At 36.5% G+C, this 20,727-nt stretch overlaps 1 protein-coding gene across 1 annotated transcript in view; it reads left to right on the top strand.

The window, feature by feature from the left end:
* dock2-like (dedicator of cytokinesis protein 2) overlaps positions 1-20,727 on the top strand; it is a 107,701-nt gene that overhangs the window by 28,495 nt on the left and 58,479 nt on the right. Inside the window, exons 23-26 of the mRNA XM_067391226.1 lie at positions 1,769-1,877; positions 2,609-2,679; positions 3,506-3,612; positions 18,441-18,583. Of these exons, the coding sequence (XP_067247327.1) occupies positions 1,769-1,877; positions 2,609-2,679; positions 3,506-3,612; positions 18,441-18,583 (430 nt within the window). The remainder of the gene's footprint in view (positions 1-1,768; positions 1,878-2,608; positions 2,680-3,505; positions 3,613-18,440; positions 18,584-20,727) is intronic.

Here is a 20,727-nt window from a genome sequence, read left to right as displayed (position 1 = left end):
TTAGTTCTAGTTAATGATAATAGTCCATCAGAAAACCAAGAACATGCAAATGTGTTGTTAAATTATTGAAATATTAACTAAAGTAAATATTTTAGCTCAGAGGACTGACAAACAAGTTTAGGAATCTATGCACTAGTAGATCTAATGGTTAATAGATGACATCAGTGTGTGTTTAACACTGCTGGAATGTTGTGTTGATTAATCAGCATCCAGAACCAGGATGTTTGTGTGTTTGTGTATTTGGTGGTTTCTTCAAGGGTTTTCATCTTCTCACACATTCTCTGTGCTATTTGTGTTTTATCTCTTTGAGTGGTTGTTTTTATGCTCTAATGGCTCTCCATCAGGATTAACCCAGTGTGTGTGTGTGTGTGTGTGTGTGTGTGCGCTTAGCCTTGGGCAGCATGAGCAACTTTGTCAAAACCCATACGGTGGTTTGCTGCCGTGTGTATTTGTTGTGTTTTATGAATATATAATGTCTTTGCATAAGTGTGTTTTTTTTGCTGTTAGAATTATTTTTAGGTGATTTTATTGAGGATTAAGTTTGTCGGTTTGCATGCGTTTGTTCTCTGTAGGTTTACTAATTCTAGTAAATGCACATCTACTTGTTTTGATGTATGTATATACAGTATGCATCATTGTTTTGTGAGTGCGTGTGTGTGGTATTGTGTGGGGTCGGAGGTGGTGTATTAACTGTGGCTCTCATGTGGATTAGAGGAACAATGCTTCAGTAATCACGTCTGTTCTTCAGCGGTACCGCGGTAAATACTGTCGTCTGTTACAGCATAATCTCCACCCTCAGAAACCCCACCGACTATAACATCTGTGCCGAGTTACTCCTGACAGACAGACAAAGAGATAAACCAGAGAGAGAGAGAGAGATCTCCACACAACTGACCTGATGGACAGAGACAGGAGAGAGAGTGAGACAAGAGAAAAACGCCATGAAAGAAGAGCATGAGGGTCTCAGAGAGAGTGAGATGAATCTTTGGGCTGTGTCTAAAATGTGATTGAAGAAAGTTTCAGTCACTATCAGAACTGCCACCACACTATTTTTGTATCTGTCACTTGAAACACAGCCATATCTCTCTCAGAAACAGATGTGTTTCTACTGAACAATGCCATAACTGACCCACAAACTAACTAGGCTCATCGCGCTCTTTATCCTGACTAGATGCTTTGCAATAAAGCATTAAGCAGTTGAAATGCCCCTATTATGCTTGTTCAGATATTGCCTTTTATGTAGTGTGTAATAGAGCTGTCTGTGAATGTAAAAGGTCTGCAAAGTTTCAAAGATTGAAGTGCATGATAAATGGAGTTATTGTGTCCCAAAAGAAAGAAGCAATTCTGATTCCTGATTCTGATTGCCCCGCCCTCAATCACTGTAGTTGCATCTGAGACTGGAAGAGTTTGGTTCGTGTTGTTCATGATCTTAACCAGTATCAGTTTGATATTGTAGTTCAGGGTTGCCAGGTTTTCCCACCCAATTGGTACTCAAAAGTAGCTCAATCATGTTCCAGGGGGTAAAAATCTGCGTTTTTGTTGGGGTTCCTCTGGTAAAATCGCTTCAACCCGCGGAAACAAGTGTTAAACTAGCCCAGTTCCACCGGAAAACCGTGGACTTGGCAAGACCGCTGGAGTTGTGTTGCTTCTGTCTAGCATATTTAGTTGTATTTAAAACATTCCAAACCAGCAGGTTTAATGGCTGATGTGCGATACACTGATGTGAGATGTATTACACTGCTCACAAATGTTCTCTATCTCTCTTCAGACTGTATGAAGGGAAGGAACAGGCCGAGTTTGAAGAATCTCTCAAAAGTTTATTTGAGTCCATCAATAACCTGATGAAAAGTGACTACACCACTACACTACTGCAGCAGGTATGAATGTGTGTCCATTCTGAGTGCTGTACTACTGTATTTATTACTAAATTAAATTAAATTATGCATAATTCACACATTAAATGATTGATGATGCAGTGAGGTACAAAAGTCTGGGATCACTAGGTTCTGGGTTTACCAGCTGTCAGTCCTGAAAATGTATAATCAAGCCAGTTTGGTATTGAGTTCACATTATAAGTGTCACAATTTAGCTTTATTGATTAGTGACCTGGAATTGATCATTTATTATTGTTTTAAAATATTTTAAAATATGATTGTATACACATATAATTAAATATGTATATATACACAATATATAATGGATATAATATGGGTATATGTGTAACAGGTTACATTAATTAACATGAACTAACAATGAACAATTAGTTAATTTTAATTGCTACATTTATTAAAACATTATTAAATAAAAATTTGTATCTGCGAGCTAACATGAACAATTAACAGATTCATAAATGCTGTAAAAATATATTGCTCATTTTTAATTCATGTTAACTAACGTTCAGAAATTAGACCTTATTGTTACCAATTATAATATGTATATACAGTATGTTAAATATTTTATATTATATAAAATGTTATAATAAATTATTTTATTGTGACATATATTCTTTTTATATTATGATTTTTTTAAATTTAAAATTCTTTGATTTGTCACATAGTTTTATAATGTTATACAATTTAAAATATTTCTTATGTGTGGGTGTGTATAGGTGGCTGCTCTGAAGTACTTGCCCACAGTCCTTCAAGATGTGGAGACGGTTTTCGATGCTAAACTCCTCAGGTGAGTCTCATAACAGCCTAAAACAAGTCCTGACACAGTCTCGTTCTCAGACGCCACAAACCGCTCTTAACTTGACCTTCTCAATATGCCGTATTGACTGATGTGCTGGGGAGCTTAACAGTTTCTACAAGTGCTTGATGACACTTTGATGACCAACATCAAGTTTGTGACATCAGTAACTGCAGAAATCAATCACGACAAACGCACAGATTCTCCTTCGTTCTGATGCTGATGGTCTTTAATGCACCTGTCCTCCTACATTTACCTGAGCTTCCCTCAAACACTAATGTTATTATAACCGTAATGTGACTTTAACCAGTTTAGCTGCTCATGCGGGTAACTGAGGCAGATGTCTGATGTCTCGGCTCGAGTTTTTAATGAGTTTGAGGAGACAGTGGAGCGAGTTTCTCTCATACTGATTGCAGAAACAGAGTTTATTTTGAGTGTTTTATCTAGTTAGAGCTGAGAGTGTGTGTTTCGCTTCAAGTGACGTCCGATTCATCACTGTACACACAACACAGGCGATTCTCGCCGCTCTGAAAGGGTCGATATGATACAGTAGTTTCTCACAGACACCGGCGGCCTTCAGACTCGATCAATAAAGCACAGGTCACTTTTTCTGCCCTCAGCAGCTTTAGCATTAATTTATGGATTCATTTGTTCTATTTTTATCTTTTATTAAATACTAAAAATACAAACTGAGAGGTTACTGTTCTCCACTAAAACATCACAAAATTGATTGCCAATGAGAAATTAATTGTATGAATTACTTTTGAACTTGTTTTTTGTGCTTTGTTAATGTCTGTTCCTGTTTGTCTGTGTGCAGTAAGCTGTTGTATGATTTCTACACCTGTATTCCTCCGGATAAACTACAGAAACAGAAAGTGGGATCCATGACTGAGATAGTGGGCAGCAAACTCTTCCAGAGACAAGGTGAAATGCATGCACGCGCACACACACACACATTCGCACACACACACACACACACACACACACACACACACACACACACACACACACACACACACACACACACACACACACACACACACACACACACACACACACACACACACACACACACACACACACACACACACACACACACACACAGAGACACAAACTATATACACTGTAAAAAAGCAACAGGACCTGTAAGACATAAATATTTATAAATATGAAAAAATACTTGAAACTATTTTAAAAACCAACATTCAACTACATAAAAAATGTTAGACCAACAGAATTCTCCCAACTAGTCAAACAGTTGTCTGAACAAAGAATTTTGCTGAAAAATTAAGGGGTTGTGAGTTCCCAGCATGCATTGCGGCATGTGAATAAATTATTCATTTACTGTTATAGGATTATTTTGTTACTGTTAGCTGAGTTTTTTAAAATGTTTTTTGATGCTTTGTGATTATTGTTAGTTATTTGTTGTTGTTGTGATATTAGTTGCTTATCTTTTTACATTTGTTGATTGTCAACAAATTACCAAAATTATCAGTTTGTCGCTAATTGACACTTTGCTGAATTAGAAATCTGTAGTTGCCTTAGTGAATTTATTTGCTGAATGTGGCATTTTGCATTTAGTGAACGAAAAAAAAATCAGTGTAAATGTTTTAGCACTTTGTTAGAGGAAAAAAGCAATATTTAATATTCTGCACTATTTTTAGACCCCTATAGTCAAATGTAAATTTTTCAGTTAAACTTTCCAGTCAAATTTTAAATTGCAAAAATTTCATTAAATAGCAGAATATGAATAGAAAACATATTGAACATATTGGACATATTGGACCTCATTGAATAAAACTAATTCCTTTCCTTTCCTTTCCTTTCCTTTCCTTTCCTTTCCTTTCCTTTCCTTTCCTTTCCTTTCCTTTCCTTTCCTTTCCTTTCCTTTCCTTTCCTTTCCTTTCCTTTCCTTTCCTTTCCTGCCCACAGGTTATTTCATTTGTTATTTTACACTGTTTCTTTTCCTCCGCTCTTTCTTTCTCTAGGTTTATATGATAGCCTCTGGCCTGCTCCTGCCAAACGGCCTGTTAACTAGATGCTATAAAGTGATGAATGGTGTGTGTGTGTGTGTGTGTGTGTTTGTGCTCTTTAACTTCATTGAGTTGCAGATGGATGATGAATGTGTTTGTGTGTGTGTGTGTTTTACTAAAGAGCCTGATGATTTTGCTCATGAGAGTCGTGATAGATTGTATTCGGGGTGTGTGTGTGTGTGTGTTTGATGATAATGATAGACAGATACATCATCCAGGCCCATTTAACTTAAAGTGTGTTAACCCTCCCTTGTATTTGTTGTAAAATCTACACTCTTGGGTTATTATAGTTAACTAAAACTAAAACCACAAAAAAACAGGTTTGTTACTTGAAATAAAACGAATGTTAACTGAAATAAAATAACTTATATTATTTTGGATAGTTGCTAAAGGAACAATACCAATTTTCATTTAGGCCACATCCACACGAAGCCAGACTCAAAACGATGTAGTATACATGCCAGATCAGTATGTGGCGCTGTAATTCTGCCACAGAGGTACACTTAAAATGGGGAATAAGACTTGAAGCATGCACATAAACCTTGCACACTGTATACAAACTTTAGTAAAGCTTAGATCAATAAAGCTTTATTTTAGTAAAGCTAATAGGCTCAGTAGCTTCTGCGGTAGGAACACAAGCATGTAGTCTGCTGTTATTGTTGTTGATGTTAGATGATGTAGTGGTGTCTGACTCGGGTCGAGACGTGGCGTGATATCATCATCGTTTCACAAAATATACGGATTGGCTGTACACACGAAAATGCAAGGGTGTCGTTTTCAGATTTATCCACTCAGGGACCCGGTTTCAAAAAATAGCGATTTCAGGCTCCCAAAACGCCGGATTCGTCTGGAAGAAATTCCGCTACGATACAAAATTTTTGCTATAATATTATCTCAATACTACAGTAACACTGTGTATGTGACACATTTTTTCACATTTTTTTGGTTTTGATATATATACAGCTATGGAAAAAATTAATTTTTTCCATAGCTGTATGTATATATATATATATATATATATGTATATATATATATATATATATATGTATATATATATGTATATGTATATGTATGTGTATATGTATGTGTATATGTATATGTATGTGTGTATATATATGTATGTGTGTATATATATATATGTATATATATATATATATATATATATATATATATATATATATGTATATATGTATATATATATATATATATATATATATATGTATGTATATATATATATATATATATATATATATATATATATATATATATATATATATATATATATATGTTATTGAATATTGAGTAAAAGATCATTCAACACATTTATGTACATCTCAATTGACATAATTGTGGCAGCTTAAACTATAACTATATAACTATATACTAATATATAAATATATATAATAGATTTGCATGAGACATCAGGTTTCAAAATTAAATTCATGCATTTTATGAGCACAATCACAAGCTGCCCGTTCCATATGTGTCTGGTGCGTTTGTTCATAAATATTCATGAGTATTGCTTCCTCGCCTCTACTGATTGGTCCAGGGTTGCTTGATATCACAATGCGAGGATTCCTTTTTTGTCCTGCATGATGCAGCAAGCTGTTTACTTATTCATGTGTCATTTTATTTATTTTTGAATAACCGTGTTCCCCGTAAGCCTCCCTGACAGGCATTTTAATTGAAATTTATCCGGCCGGCCACTGGAAAACGAGGCCCCATTTTGTGAAATGTCACTCTAAAATGGGTGCGAGAGCAATGAGACATTTATATGCTGTACAATTACCTCTACCATATTAGCCTCATCTAGTGTGTCCAGCCCTCATCTGGAGGAGAAACAAGGCATGATGGGATCAGCGACAAGTTGCAGATGACGATGGCTGAATCTCCATTTGCAAAGTGTTCATAGTAATAGTATGCAAGATTAACATTAGTGCATTAAGAGCAATATGCTAAAGGTGATTGGTAAAGTTTGTAGAGGATTTTTAAGCTATTTTTACATGTAAAATGATAATGACAAGGTAATATTTCCCAATAGTGCCATACAGTCTTAGTGCATGCTCTAAAAGTGTAGAATTTGAGTTAGTACAGACACTAATGTTCAAAAGTTTTTTTTTTTTTTTTAAGAAACTAATTATCCAGGAAGGATGCATTTAGTTGATCAAATTGACAGCAAAGACAATTATAACATCACAAAACATTTCAAATAAATGCTGATTTCAGATCTAATTATCAAAGAATCCCGAAAAAAAATTATTTTAAAAATATTTTTATATAAAAGTATGGCATGCAGTAGCTTCAAACAATGGTATAAAGCTATTCAAAACATCATTCTATGTAAATTGTGATAATCGTAATTAATAATCACATTTACATAATAATCAATTATGATATTTGTCATAATCGTGCAGCCCTGTTTATCACTATAAAGTTGCTTTAAAGGTGCAGTGTGTAAATTTTAGTGGCATCTAGTGGTGAGGTTGCGAACTGCAACCAACGACAGCTCACCCCTCCCTTTCGAAGCTAAATAGAAAAGCTACGGTGGCCGTCTGACCGACAGAAGTCAAAGATGTCGTCTAAGACAGCAGAGAGTACTTTAGCCAGTCAAGCAATGAGGTTTCTTCTTACTTCTAACAAAGAATGGTCTCTGCTTCTAATAACCCAGATGACTATAACTACTAGTTATTCTTTGTGCATATTCAACGTAGTGACGATGCAAGCTGCCTCTAAAAACATGAACAATTTAGAAGAAGAACAACATAGTGACTAAATGCACTCTGTAGAGTGTTTGTCCGAAAAACATGCCCACTGTGTATGTAGATATAAATAGCTCATTCTAAGGTAATAAAAACATAATGGTTCATTATGTAAGGCATTTATACACCACTGGAAACATAGTTATGTATATTATATTGCATTTAAGTCAATAGATCCTCCCAAATTTAAACATTGCACCTTTTAAACAATCTGTATTCCATAAAGTGCTATGGAAATAAAGATGACTTGACTTGAACCTGGATGCATCATAGATGACAAAATCAAAACAGAAGACTGAGGAGGTAATGTACTGATTTTAGATGAAAGATTCATCATTTTTAAAAAACTCTCGCTGCAGTGTCCGGTGTAGTGACCGAGCAAGAAAGATCACAGTAGATTCACTGTCAGCTGTGACACGCAATTCTGAACTGAACTCCATGAAGCATGAAAGAAAGAAGAGCTTATAGTGGCAGGCATGAAAACGGGTCAGGGGTGAAAAAGGTGAGAAGGATATTCCCCCCCCGGAAGAAAAATTAAATATATCCAACCTGGGGAGAGCTGGAGAAACTCAACTTCAGCCATGAGTCAAAAATTATTATGGCCTCCTTACTAAGTATTATGAAGGGGGATCGAGCGGGAATCTTTATTGGTGCAGATTTTCAGTCTCTTTTTAATGATAGACTTTACGCATCTGTCAATCAACCCCACTTGTTATTTGGAGGAAGAACCTAGCGCTATGATTGGTCGAACTCTTCTTCTTTTGCTGTTGCTTGATTTGAGGACTGCACGTGCACAGAGGCGTCACCAGGTTTTTGTGTAGTTTAGAGTGACAAATCGTACCAGCGTACTTTGAAGTCAAAATGCGTATCCGCTACGCTGAAAGATAAATAACAGCTTTTCCCTGTCCTTACACCCCTAATCTCCAAGGTTAAATCCTCATTCTCCTTTCATGTGACAACCCCTGCTTTCTTATTTACGTCCCTTACAGTTGTCTTACTTGCCAACCAAGAATAATAACCCCAAAGGTTAAAGGTTTCTTTACCTAAAGTTTCCCATACATCACACAACAGAGGAGGGACGTTTAGCTGCACAGCTCTCACTAGCTGGCCTCCATTACACTCGCCCCCCTAAACCTCACACACATCCGGGTCACGGCACCAATGTAACCCCTCCGGTCCTACTCACCCCACTCTGAGCGGGACTTGAACGGTGTCTCCGGCATGGGAGGAGCATGCACTAACAAGTAAGCTAAAGACCACAGTCTCTAGCATCATTTGCCACTACGCCTCTTGAGGTCAGGGGAGGTTTACTTGCACAGCTCTCATTGGTTAACCTCCGTTACACTCGCCCCCCTAAACCTCACTCCTATCAGAGTCACGGCACCAATGTAACTCCTCTGGTCCTACTCGCCCCGCTCTGTGTAGGACTTGAACCAGCATCTCTGGCAAGGGAGGAGCGTGCAGTAACAAATATGCTAAAGACCACAATCTCTAGCATCAGTTGACATTGCGCCTCTTGAAGTCATGGGAGGGAGGTTTACCTGCCCAGCTCTCACTAGTTGGCCACCGTTACACTCACCCCCCTAAACCTCACTCCTGTCCGGGTCACGGCACCAACGTCTTGAACCAGCATCTCCGGTATGAGAGTCTCTAGTATCAGTCACTAGTGTGCCTCTTGAGACCATGGGAGGGATGTTTAGCTGCACAGCTCTTACTAATTAGCCTCCATTACATGCGCAACAAGGTTTTGCTTCAGGAAGAATTGGCAGAACAGCAGTTTCTTTCAGATTTTCCCCTCCATTTGGCCTAAAACTCTGCGTCGTCCAGTTTGAAAATGTTGACTACAAACATGCATATTTTTCGTCGCAGCGTTCTCTCCATATTTATGATTCTTTGCAGCCTTTAGCCGCTGCCTACAATGCGTTGGATCCTTCAATGGAAACTGAAACTAACTCACTCCTACAGGGGTTCAGGCTGTAAGGTTGCCGAGCGACTAAAGAAACTTTATCAGCAAGATAGTAGAAAACTATACATTTCTTGTCTATTACCACCCACTGCAACTTATACCAACGACGGAAATAAGCGCAGTTATAATAGCAAAATATGTGGGATAGCGTTGCTATAGTGTGACAATATTGTATTGCAATAGGGAGCACATTAATGTTAATACTAAATCAAAACTAGTTGGCACAAATAATTTGTAATTGAAAGGGTTTAATGACAATGTCTGATTATGGTTACACTTAAAATAATTACAAAATAGATGTATGAGATGATAAAATTATATACCATTAATTGTACCCAGCATGTATGTAAAAAGTTACCTGAGAGTGAGAGAAACAGAGAGAGGGCCAGAGAGGGCCCAAGAAAAGCCAAGAATCAAAGCGCCAGAGCAATGGTTACAATCTTCTTTTATCCCTTTCTTGACCATGTGACTGAAACCCAAATGTGAGACATTCAAACTGACCAATCAGAAGATTAAAACTTCCCCCACTGTATTAAAGGTGTGACCATTTGTAGACCCCCGATGTACACACATCTTGGCCTACAGGCCTTGATCACTATCAGCACCTCTGAGCCTTTCAAATGGCCCTTGTAGCAAGAGAGAGAGAGAGAGAGAGTAAAGCAAATGTCTTTGTTCATTTTCAAGGTGCCCTAGAACATCTTTTTAAAAGATGTAATATAAGTCTAAGGTGTCCCCTGAATGTGTCTGTGAAGTTTCAGCTCAAAATACCCCATAGATTTTTTTTAATTCATTTTTTTAACTGCCTATTTTGGGGCATCATTAACTATGCACTGATATATAGGTTGCGGCCCCTTTAATTACTCACACTCCCCACCCCTGGAGCTTGCGCTTGCCTTGAACAGCATAAACAAAGTTCACACAGCTAATATAACCCTCAAAATGGATCTTTACAAAGTGTTTGTCATGCAGCATGTCTAATCGTGAAAGTATGGTATTTATTTGGATGTTTACATTTGATTCTGAATGAGTTTGATAGTGCTCCGTGGCTAAAGCTAACATTACACACTGTTGGAGAGATTTATAAAGAATGAAGTTGTGTTTATGAATTATACAGACTGCAAGTGTTTAATAATGAAAATAGCGACGGCTCTTGTCTCCGTGAATACAGTAAGAAACAATGGTAACTTTAACATCATTTAACAGTACATTAGCAACATGCTAACGAAACATTTAGAAAGACAATTCACAAATATCACTAAAAATATCATGTTATCATGGATCATGTCAGTTATTATTGCTTCATCTGCCATTTTTCACTATTGTCCTTGCTTGCTTACCTAGTCTGATGATTCAGCTGTGCAGATCCAGACGTTCTGCCCTTGTGTAATGCTTTGAACATGGGCTGGCATATGCAAATATTGGGGGCGTACATATTAATGATCCCGACTGTTACGTAACAGTCTGTTATGTTGAGATTCGCCTGTTCTTCGGAGGTCTTTTAAACAAATGAGGTGGTATTTGACTCTAGTCAGTCTTATCCATAGCAGACTGGTGGGAGTGGCCTTGGCCAGCAGCATGCCTAGTGCATTATGGGTATTAGGTACTCTAGTTAGGTAGCATTTAAAAAAAATAATAATTCGCCTTTCTACTGTATAGGCAGACAAGTTTTTATTAAAAGCCCATTTTGTCAGCCGTGAAGGACATTTATGTCAAACATCTCATGACTCAGTTATGATAATTATAATGATGTGCAACTTTAGGTCTTGGAACGGAAAACACATACAGACACACTCAAATGTGGATCTGCATTTGACACATTTAATTTCCACTTGAGGTGAAATTAGATTCATGCATAATAATATGAGAGCAGTTAGCTCAAATTATTCCGCTCTGAAACTAAACTGAAATTATTGAATCGTTAAAAGAAATAAAGAATGAGTGAATTACCCAGAAACTCTCATCTGCCCACAGATCTGCCGCATTCTTTTAAATCACGTTGTCAAAGAGATCTTTAAATCACAGCTGGTTTTGAAGAAGCGTCTACTGATGTGAGAGCAGTTTGATTCTTTGAGATCAGAACAAACATACAGACCATATGTCCTGGAGTCCACATATGTCAGATAAATACAAGCAGAATCACCATGCATAAAAGCCAAAGATGGAGATTAGTTTTAATGAAAGCGTTTCATAAACTCATCTGTCCTCTGACTCAGAACTTTATCTGAATGTCTGACATTTTATTTCACTTTTCAGTGCACATGAATAAGTTATCATTTTTATGATTATAAAGTCTAATATAAAATGCACACAGAGTTGTGTGATATAATAATCTTTATTTATCCACCTTTCATTCCTAGTTTTTTAGTGTGCCCTTTACCTTTGTGAATTGAAACCCATCAGAGCGATGAACCTCTAAGCAGCTCACTATAGTTTTGCACACTTTCTTTTGTAATACTTTATTACATTTTTTCCATGCGTATGTCTGTTATTTCAGTGTTATTTACATATTGTTAGACTATTATTAATATTTAGATTTTAAGCTTATTCTTAGTAATTTTGCTGTGCTTTTTTTAATATATAAATTTGTGCTTGTGTGTTTGTGTGAGTTTGTGTGACCCTAATGATGAATTAATTTCTAGGCTTGATGATCATAATGAGAATGTACATTACATAACTAGAGTAATATAGAAATCAAACACACACACACACACACACACACACACAGTAATACACAAATTTGCCATTATTCACTCTCTCTTTGCCGATGCATTAAAATGATGAAGTGCGCCAAACACACACACAAACACACATCTCATCTGACTAATTCAAATGCAGTGAAAGTGAATTAAAGTTTTTTCCACTCAGGCCTTAATGTGGCTGTTGTTATGGTTACGGTTTGCCGAGGGCTTTTCTGACTATTTATCCTGCTGGGTTAAAAGGCATTACAACAGAGAAAATGCATTTCACTCTTATTTGTTAATTTTTTATTATTCTTTTAGGTTTCCCCCTGTTTTACTGTGTCACCATCTGTTGATGGAAGTGATGCACTCGTTTCAGGATCTGTGGGCAGAATTTGTCACTGTTTTCAACTGGGCTCTCAGACAGGGAATTTAAATGGGAATATTTCTTGGAATCAATATTGATAATCGAGACTTAAAGGGGCTTTAAGATCCTTCAGCTAAAACTTTTCAGCTTGAGCAAAACAAGTAATTCCCCTGGCAGTGAAACTGGTCCTGACTTTAACAGCATTTGCCAACTAGATTTTTACATTTTGTGAGTCAGTGGTGCTTGTTTGTGCAGAAATCACAACCATGATGCTGGAGAGTTTGCTAGGATGGTTGCCAGGGCATTGTTATGCAGTTGCTAGGGTGTTTTAGAATATCGAGTATTTATTTTCTACCCGGCAATACAAAGATTGATGCATAATATACATCAGATAAATTACTACTGAGAGGTTAAAATTACTCAAAAATGCCCACCAAACTCATAGTAAAGATCGACATGTAAAACAGTGTAAATGTGAATAGTGTAAACATTTTAAAGGGTTAGTTCACCCAAAAATTAAAATTCTGTCATTAATTACTCACCCTCATGTCATTCCACACCCATAAGACCTCAGAACACAAATTAAGACTTTTTTGATGAAATCCGAGAGGTATATGACTCGTCTATAGACAGCAATATAATCAACACTTTCAAGGTCCAGAAAGGGCATCGTCGATGTGACTGCAGTGGTTCAACTTTAATTTTAGGAAGCGACAAAAATACTACGTCAGAACCGACTCATTATTGGCCAGCTCCTGCATCAGCATCACCCACATGCGTCGTGCTGCTCACATGATCAGCTTTGGCCAATACTGAGCCGGCATTCGGATATAAACACGGAAGCCTTCGTTGTGCTTACTGCGTCATCTGCTTAAGGATAATGACAGGGAAGAGAAGAGATTGATTAATAAAGTCGTTATTTTTGCTTTTTGTTCATAAAATTAAGGTTAAACCACTGCAGTCACGTTGACTGTTTTAACGATGTCTTTAGTACCTTTCCGGATCTTGAAAGTGGTGATTATATTGCTGTCTATGGACGACTCGTATACCTCTCGAATTTCATCAAAAATATCTTAATTTCTGTTCCAAAGATGATCAAGCTATCACCATATTTCCCCAGTTAATTAATCACAGTTTTTGTATTACAATTTCTTCCAAAGTGTTGTTTAAAATGTTAATGACTAGGGGTCCGACGAGATCTTGTGCTATGAGATCTCGCAAGATTAAAATGTGACAAGATTTCTTGTCGAGGAGAAAATCTGTCTCGTCGTATTGCTATGACGGAGTGTCAAGGTGAAATTAGGATAGAATATCCCACCACTACGTTTACATTATGCCTCCATTGTTGTTTTGCTTTTTATAGAAATAAAAGCCATTTAATTCAGTTGGATAACAGTCGCATCAATCCCATCCAGCTCATCCAACATGAGCTGCAGAGTCGTATGTAGTGCAGCAGGAACCACAGTTCACTGATTCACAGATGATGAGATGACTGACAAGACCATAGCAGAGGATTCGTTGCACAACAAAACCTAAGCGTCTGACAAATGTCTTATCTTGTAGAATGCGCTCAGCACCGCCGCTCCCTATTCACAGAGTACGCGCAATCGCGAAATCTAAAGTAAAACACAAGCGCGCATTCAAACGAGATTTCAATACCCCACATTTTGAAAGCGGCTCCGTGATGCATGCAAATATCTCCCAATATGAAAGCTATCTTAGGCTGGGCTGTGTAGTTGTAACCATCTCTTAGCTCTTAGGTCTCCATTTGCACTTTTAATATTGAGCTTTATACTTTGATTATGGTTGCACTTATCGTTTGCACTTAAGACTAAGAGAAAAATTTATTCATTTTTATTTATACTGTTTTTATTTCTATGATCAATTTGTTCAGTTAGGAGGTCAAAAGTTCTCATGAAATCAGTTGAGTTTGTGGGAAAACCTTTCACAGTGCTTAAGTATTGTTGTCTTTTACAGTACTGCATATGATTATTCATACTCAAACTAGAAATGAAATGACATTCATTACAAGATGATTAGTTAAAACATTTCAAAGGCACCTTCAGACTATATATATATATATATATATATAATAAAATATAGGAATAAAACTGTAAAATTTGCCATATAAATGAGCTGCTGAATTGGAGATTTCTGCCTCACTTTGAGGAAATGGCCTTTAAAGATATGCATTGTAATTGAAATCTACAGACGCAAATAGATAAAGTGTAATAAACACTTAAATGTGTATTTTGATGTGTTCTTACCCCTAGTCTGAAAGAAGACAAGATATGGAAGCAGAATAACCCAAAATTGAAAAAAACAATGGTTTTGCCTGTTGTGTCTTGCATTAAAAGTCTGATACTTGTTTGAATGCTGGATGTTTTTCAGTGCCATCGCAGGTTTAGACCAGCTGTTGTTGTTTTTGCTCTGAAAGTCCCATCTTCATAAGAGGCATGGAAATGATGCACTTTAAAGTTTGTGAAGGGCCGATGTCAGAGCCTCCGGCTGCAGCTGTCATCAGTGTGTTAACAACATTTTAGACAGCCGAGAATCCAATTTACAGCTGCGCTCTCGTTCCGCCCTGTAGGAGAGAATTACAGGTGAATTTGAAGCTCAACACATTTCATCAAGGAGAAATATATATATTAACAGCGTGACGAAACATGTTGAGTGTTATTGTGCACGAACATCTAAAATCTTGGTAATAGAAAGCAGATTGAATTAGACCTTCAAGTGCTGCATGAAGAGCCAAAGTCAAAGCTTATTCTCATTTCAATCTTCAATGTCCATGTCATTTCAAACACACACACACTGTTCTCTCTGGCACGGTATGGTGAGTCCGTCTGGTTTAGGCCAGCATCTTATTGCATCTTATTACCATGTGAAATAGTTTATTGTGAACTCTCAGGATACAGCGGCAGATGAAAATGAACGGAGGTTTCTTGCCGAAGAGAAAAGGGCTGAGTTATGATTCTTAAGGGAGCAGTTGTCAGGATCTTTTTCTCCTGAGAGAAGGACAGACACTTGACTGAGATTAGATTAGTTTTTAAATACTCACACAGGGTTTTCTTCAAGAACAGAACAGCAGCGCTGTAATTTAGTCTTCAGTTCAGCCCTAGGGACTTTCAGTTTAGGGACCTTGTAGAAAGATCCAGCAATAAAATCTATCTATCTATCTATGGTTCTATCGTTCTATCTATCGTTCTGTCTATCGTTCTGTCTGTCTATCATTCTATCTGTCTGTCTATCATTCTATCTGTCTATTTTTCTGTCTGTCTGTCTGTCTATCGTTCTCTCTATCTGTCTGTCTCTCGTTTTGTCTGTCTATCTGTCTATCGTTCTCTCTATCTGTCTGTCTATCGTTCTGTCTGTCTATCTGTCTATCGTTCTGTCTGTCTGTCTGTCTGTCTGTCTATCTATCTATCTATCTATCTATCTATCTATCTATCTATCTATCTATCTATCTATCTATCTATCTATCTATCTGTCTCTCGTTTTGTCTGTCTATTGTTCTGTCTATCCTTCTATCTATCCTTCTATCTATCTATCTATCTATCTATCTATCTATCTATCTATCTATCTATCTATCTATCTATCTATCTATCTATCTATCTATCTATCTATCTATCTATCTATCTATCTATCTATCTATCTATCTATCTATCTATCTATCTATCTATCTATCTATCTATCTATCTATCTATCTATCTATCTATCTATCTATCTATCTATCGTCATATCCCAACACACTGATGTAGTGAGTGATGAATGCAGGCATGTATTCAGAGTCCTTTCCTTCGGCATTCGTTCAAATGTTGTCACTGGTGACGCTCGGTAGTGCATATGTAAACTGTGACGTGTCTCACCTGATCACTTATGAGTTGTGAACAGATCACCCTCATTTCACTCCTCGCAGGAAACAGATTGCTTTAGACTGATGTGTTTAAGACAGACAGAGAAAACAATAGAGTATTCTAAAAAAGATAACTGGCAGATGTGCAGCATTTACCATCATTCATTTCCACGTTCCTTGAATTTCAAAATGCATTATTTGTAGAAGTCATCTGATGCATGAAGCACTTTTGGCTGTCCACTAGCGTGGCTTTCAGCCAGGATCAGTCCTCAGTAATAGAGAGTCTGTTGAGTAAGTGTTTTTTCCTGTTAGGTAAGAGCGTTTCAGCTCAGCCAAGAATACCACGAGTGTGAACTCCTGATGTTAAGCATGTTCGGGTCATTCTAGATGTGTTATGTGCATGTACACATGATGCTAAATGTGAAAGCTGTGTGTGTTTTTCATGTTTTAATGGTTCATTTGGATCATGACAGCAATAAACACACACTCGCTGAGCACTGCTTTGGTCCAGGAGGTGAAAGGGTCAGTGTGGCCTTGAGAAAATGCTGGACGGCACATTTTCCTGTTGTTCTTGCCGGTGATATTGATGATGGAGCGGGACACTATAAAAAGCGACACCAGTGAACCCTTCATGAGCTCAGATCGCTCAATATTTCCTCAGGGACGGATCCACAGTAGCATTTATCTCTCTCTCTCTGAGGAGTCCCGCTCTCCATCACTCTTTATCTCACAGGGACATTAAGTGTGACAAATCCAATTACCATTCGCCTCAGTAATTAGCATTAGTGCCGACGTTTATGATTGTCATTTATTTACCTGACTCAAAGTGTAACAATACTGTAAGTGTACGTTAAACTGCCGGTTCACTGCCATGATGTATGTCGCTCGGTCGGTAATCGTGAGTGCCTGAAACTCATTGCATTTATAATATCAGCTTTTTCTTGATGCATCACGCTCATTTTAGAGAAAAGCGCTCCCGCTGAGACTCATTTTGAGCTCTGGGAGAGAGAGATGGCGTTGAGAGGAAGGGTCGTGTTCCTGTAGGAAGCTCAGGTCGATGGCAAATGTTCATATACTGATGTGTACATGCACTGCTGCATTCTGGTTGGACTTTGTTTCTTTGACCTGCATAGATGTGAATCTGGTAAACCAAGTTTTTTTGAGCCATTGTTAATAATTATGTATTTTTTTTAAATCTTAATAATAAAAAGTAATATTATTTCTCAAATTTTAATACCCTGAATCTTTTGTGTTTACATATATGTGTGTGTGTATGCACACACAGACATATATAATAGATATAAATATAATATATACACACATAAATTATGTGAACACAGACTTTTATGTTAGATGCAGTTATTCACGATTAATCAATATAATACACACACAAACACCATGGTATTAAAAATTTGGAAAACAATGTGTCCATCATTGTCTGCATTATCTTCTCTTTTTCTCTCTGACTCTGGCTCTCTCAGCAAAATCAGATTGGCTCATTACCAACTGATTATCAACGATGATCAGAGTTTAAATGAGCTTTTGATGTGCTGATTTTAAAAGGCAGAAGAAAAGATGCTTAAGTAAAAGTCAGTCATGAAGTGCAGCAGATTCTGGATTGGTTTGGATCCAGTATAGCCGTCAAACAGACCCCACCAACACTCTTCAACTGTGGTATCAATTACTGTAGATAACTGTAGTCTTTTATTTTTTCACGACCATTTTGTTCTCATTTATGCATCTATACATTTAAGAATTTGATATTTAAATGACAAAATACAGCATTTCAAATTATGTCCATCCTGGTTCATATGTATAATTTTTTGGCATAACATTTTATGAGTTTTATGTATATACACACACTCACACTCACACACACACATATATACATTTAAATAATTATATTTTTATTTTTACATAGAATGTATATTTTCATATTTTAAATAAATATTTAATATTACTTACATGTATTACAAAAATTTAAAATAAATAAACTTTTTATTTTATGGAGATGAAAAGTTGTTTTAATGTATTTATTTGACTATTTTATTTTATGAATAGACTGAGGTGTTCCGTTATGTTGTCATTTCCAGACTGCCGTGACATCTTGTTACCCATGATGCTCAGGGAGCTGAGCGGGGCGTTGGCTGTGGTGGGGGAGGGAAATCAGGATGAGAAGCGGAACAGCGTTGAACTCCTGAACAACATCCTGGAAGTGCTTAGCCGTAATGATGTGGTAAGAGCCAATCAGAGATCAGCACACTAATTCACCATCCAATCACAGCAGGAGTCAGTTAGGCAGGAAAACTGGAAGGTTTATTGATACACTCACACACTGAGAGATTTCATTCTATTTTATTCAATACTGGAAAAAAATATTGATACAAATAGTTAATTTTCCATTTTAGAGTTTTTTTTTGCACAGTAATATTGTGTGTTTTATAGAATGTGTAGTAAAATATAAAGAAATACTTATTAGTATTACTTATTTATTAACCACCCAGGTTACCATAGCAACCACCTAGCGACCACCCAGAACACCCTAGCATCCGCCTAGCAACACCTTAGCGACCACTCCAAGTACCTTAGCAACTGCCTACCAACACCCTAGCAGCCACCGAGGTTACCCTAGCAACCACCCAGAACACCCTAGCAACTCCTTAGCAACCACCCCAAGTACCTTTACAACTGCCTAGCAACACCTTAGCAACCACCCCAGGTTACCATAGCAAACTGCCTAGCAACCACCCAGAACACCCTAGTAACCACCTAACAACACCTTAGCAACCACTCCAAGTACCTTAGCAACTGCCTAGCAACTACCCAGGTTACCATGGTAACCACCTAGCAACCACCTAGAACACCCTAGCAACCGTCTAACAACCACCCAGAACACCTTAGCATTTGCCTAGAAACACCCTAGCAGCCGAGTTTTGCCACTGCAAGCATCATTCACATTTTCTTTAGGAAATGTACATTCTAGTTTGTGTTGCTATCATACATTCTGATCTAAATTTATTATAAGTATATTATGTTACTACTATTGCTGAATAATAGTAATCATTTTATATTTTAATATTATTATTATACTTATTAAATTATTGTTTTGTTATCATACATTGTGATCTAAATTTATGTATGACACTGAGAATTCGACATCAAGCATTCATTTGCACTTTTTGAATAGGAATTTGGAAGTTTCTGAGGATTCAAATCTTCCAACTTTTCAAGGATTATGATTATGATTATAAAAATGCATCTAATCAAACACACACACACTCACCTCGATGTAAAACTGGAGCAGGTTTTTAATTACTAAAATGACAGCGGATTACACTCGGGTTCTTTGAAGTCTGATGCTCTAATCTCACTTTCCGAAACGGTGATGCATTTAGACACTGAACTTCCTGAACTTCTACTTCCAAAGAAACCGGTGAGACGGAGAGAGATGGAGATAATGAAAGAGGTCAGGACACAGCCATGTGTTTATCAGCGCTGCCGGTTTAACCACAACTGTTGCTCCATCTTTCACACAAAAAATCATTTGGGTGTGTGTGTGTGTTTACATCAGCACTGGTCCTGCTGCTCTTAGAGGAAAGTTCTGGGTTCAAAACACAGACAGCGCTGTGGCATAACTATATGCAAATAAGTGCATTATTTTAAAACAAATAAGTATGCAGTAATAGACTACTGTATGGTCAGATTTAAAAGTTGAAATGTAAAGCTTAGTACAACACTTGAACTCATCCGCATATGAATATGAATGAATATGTGGTAAATATTATAAATTGTGTGTAATTTCTTATCATTACAATAAGTTTCATTAGTTAAACATTAGTTAATGTATTAACTAACATGAAGCAATACATTTGTTACAGCATGTACTAATCTTCATTAACATTAGTTAATAAAAATACAGCATGTTGGTTCACAGTGCATTAACTAAAGTTAAGATTTTAATAATGTATTAGTAAATGTTGTAATTAACATTAACAAAGATTAATAAATGCTGTATAATTGCACTTCATTATTAATTAGTTAACTTATGTTAACTAATGAACCTTACTGAAATATATATATATATATATATATATATATATATATATATATATATATATATATATATATATATATATATATATATATATATATATATATATATATAATATACTGTACATATACTATCTTAAAATGTATATAAACATTTCAGTATTATGCAATTATATATAATTGTTTGTAAATATTTACAATTAATATTTAATGTCTTAATTTAAAAAAAAATCTATAATTGTCACATAATTATATATGCATATTTGTATCAATATTGCTTACTATTTATAACATAAATATATTCATATTAACATATATATATATATATAT

Source organism: Chanodichthys erythropterus, chromosome 1 (genome assembly GCF_024489055.1).
Source record: "Chanodichthys erythropterus isolate Z2021 chromosome 1, ASM2448905v1, whole genome shotgun sequence".
Taxonomy (NCBI): Eukaryota; Metazoa; Chordata; class Actinopteri; order Cypriniformes; family Xenocyprididae; genus Chanodichthys; species Chanodichthys erythropterus.
This window is presented reverse-complemented; position numbering and strand designations above follow the sequence as displayed.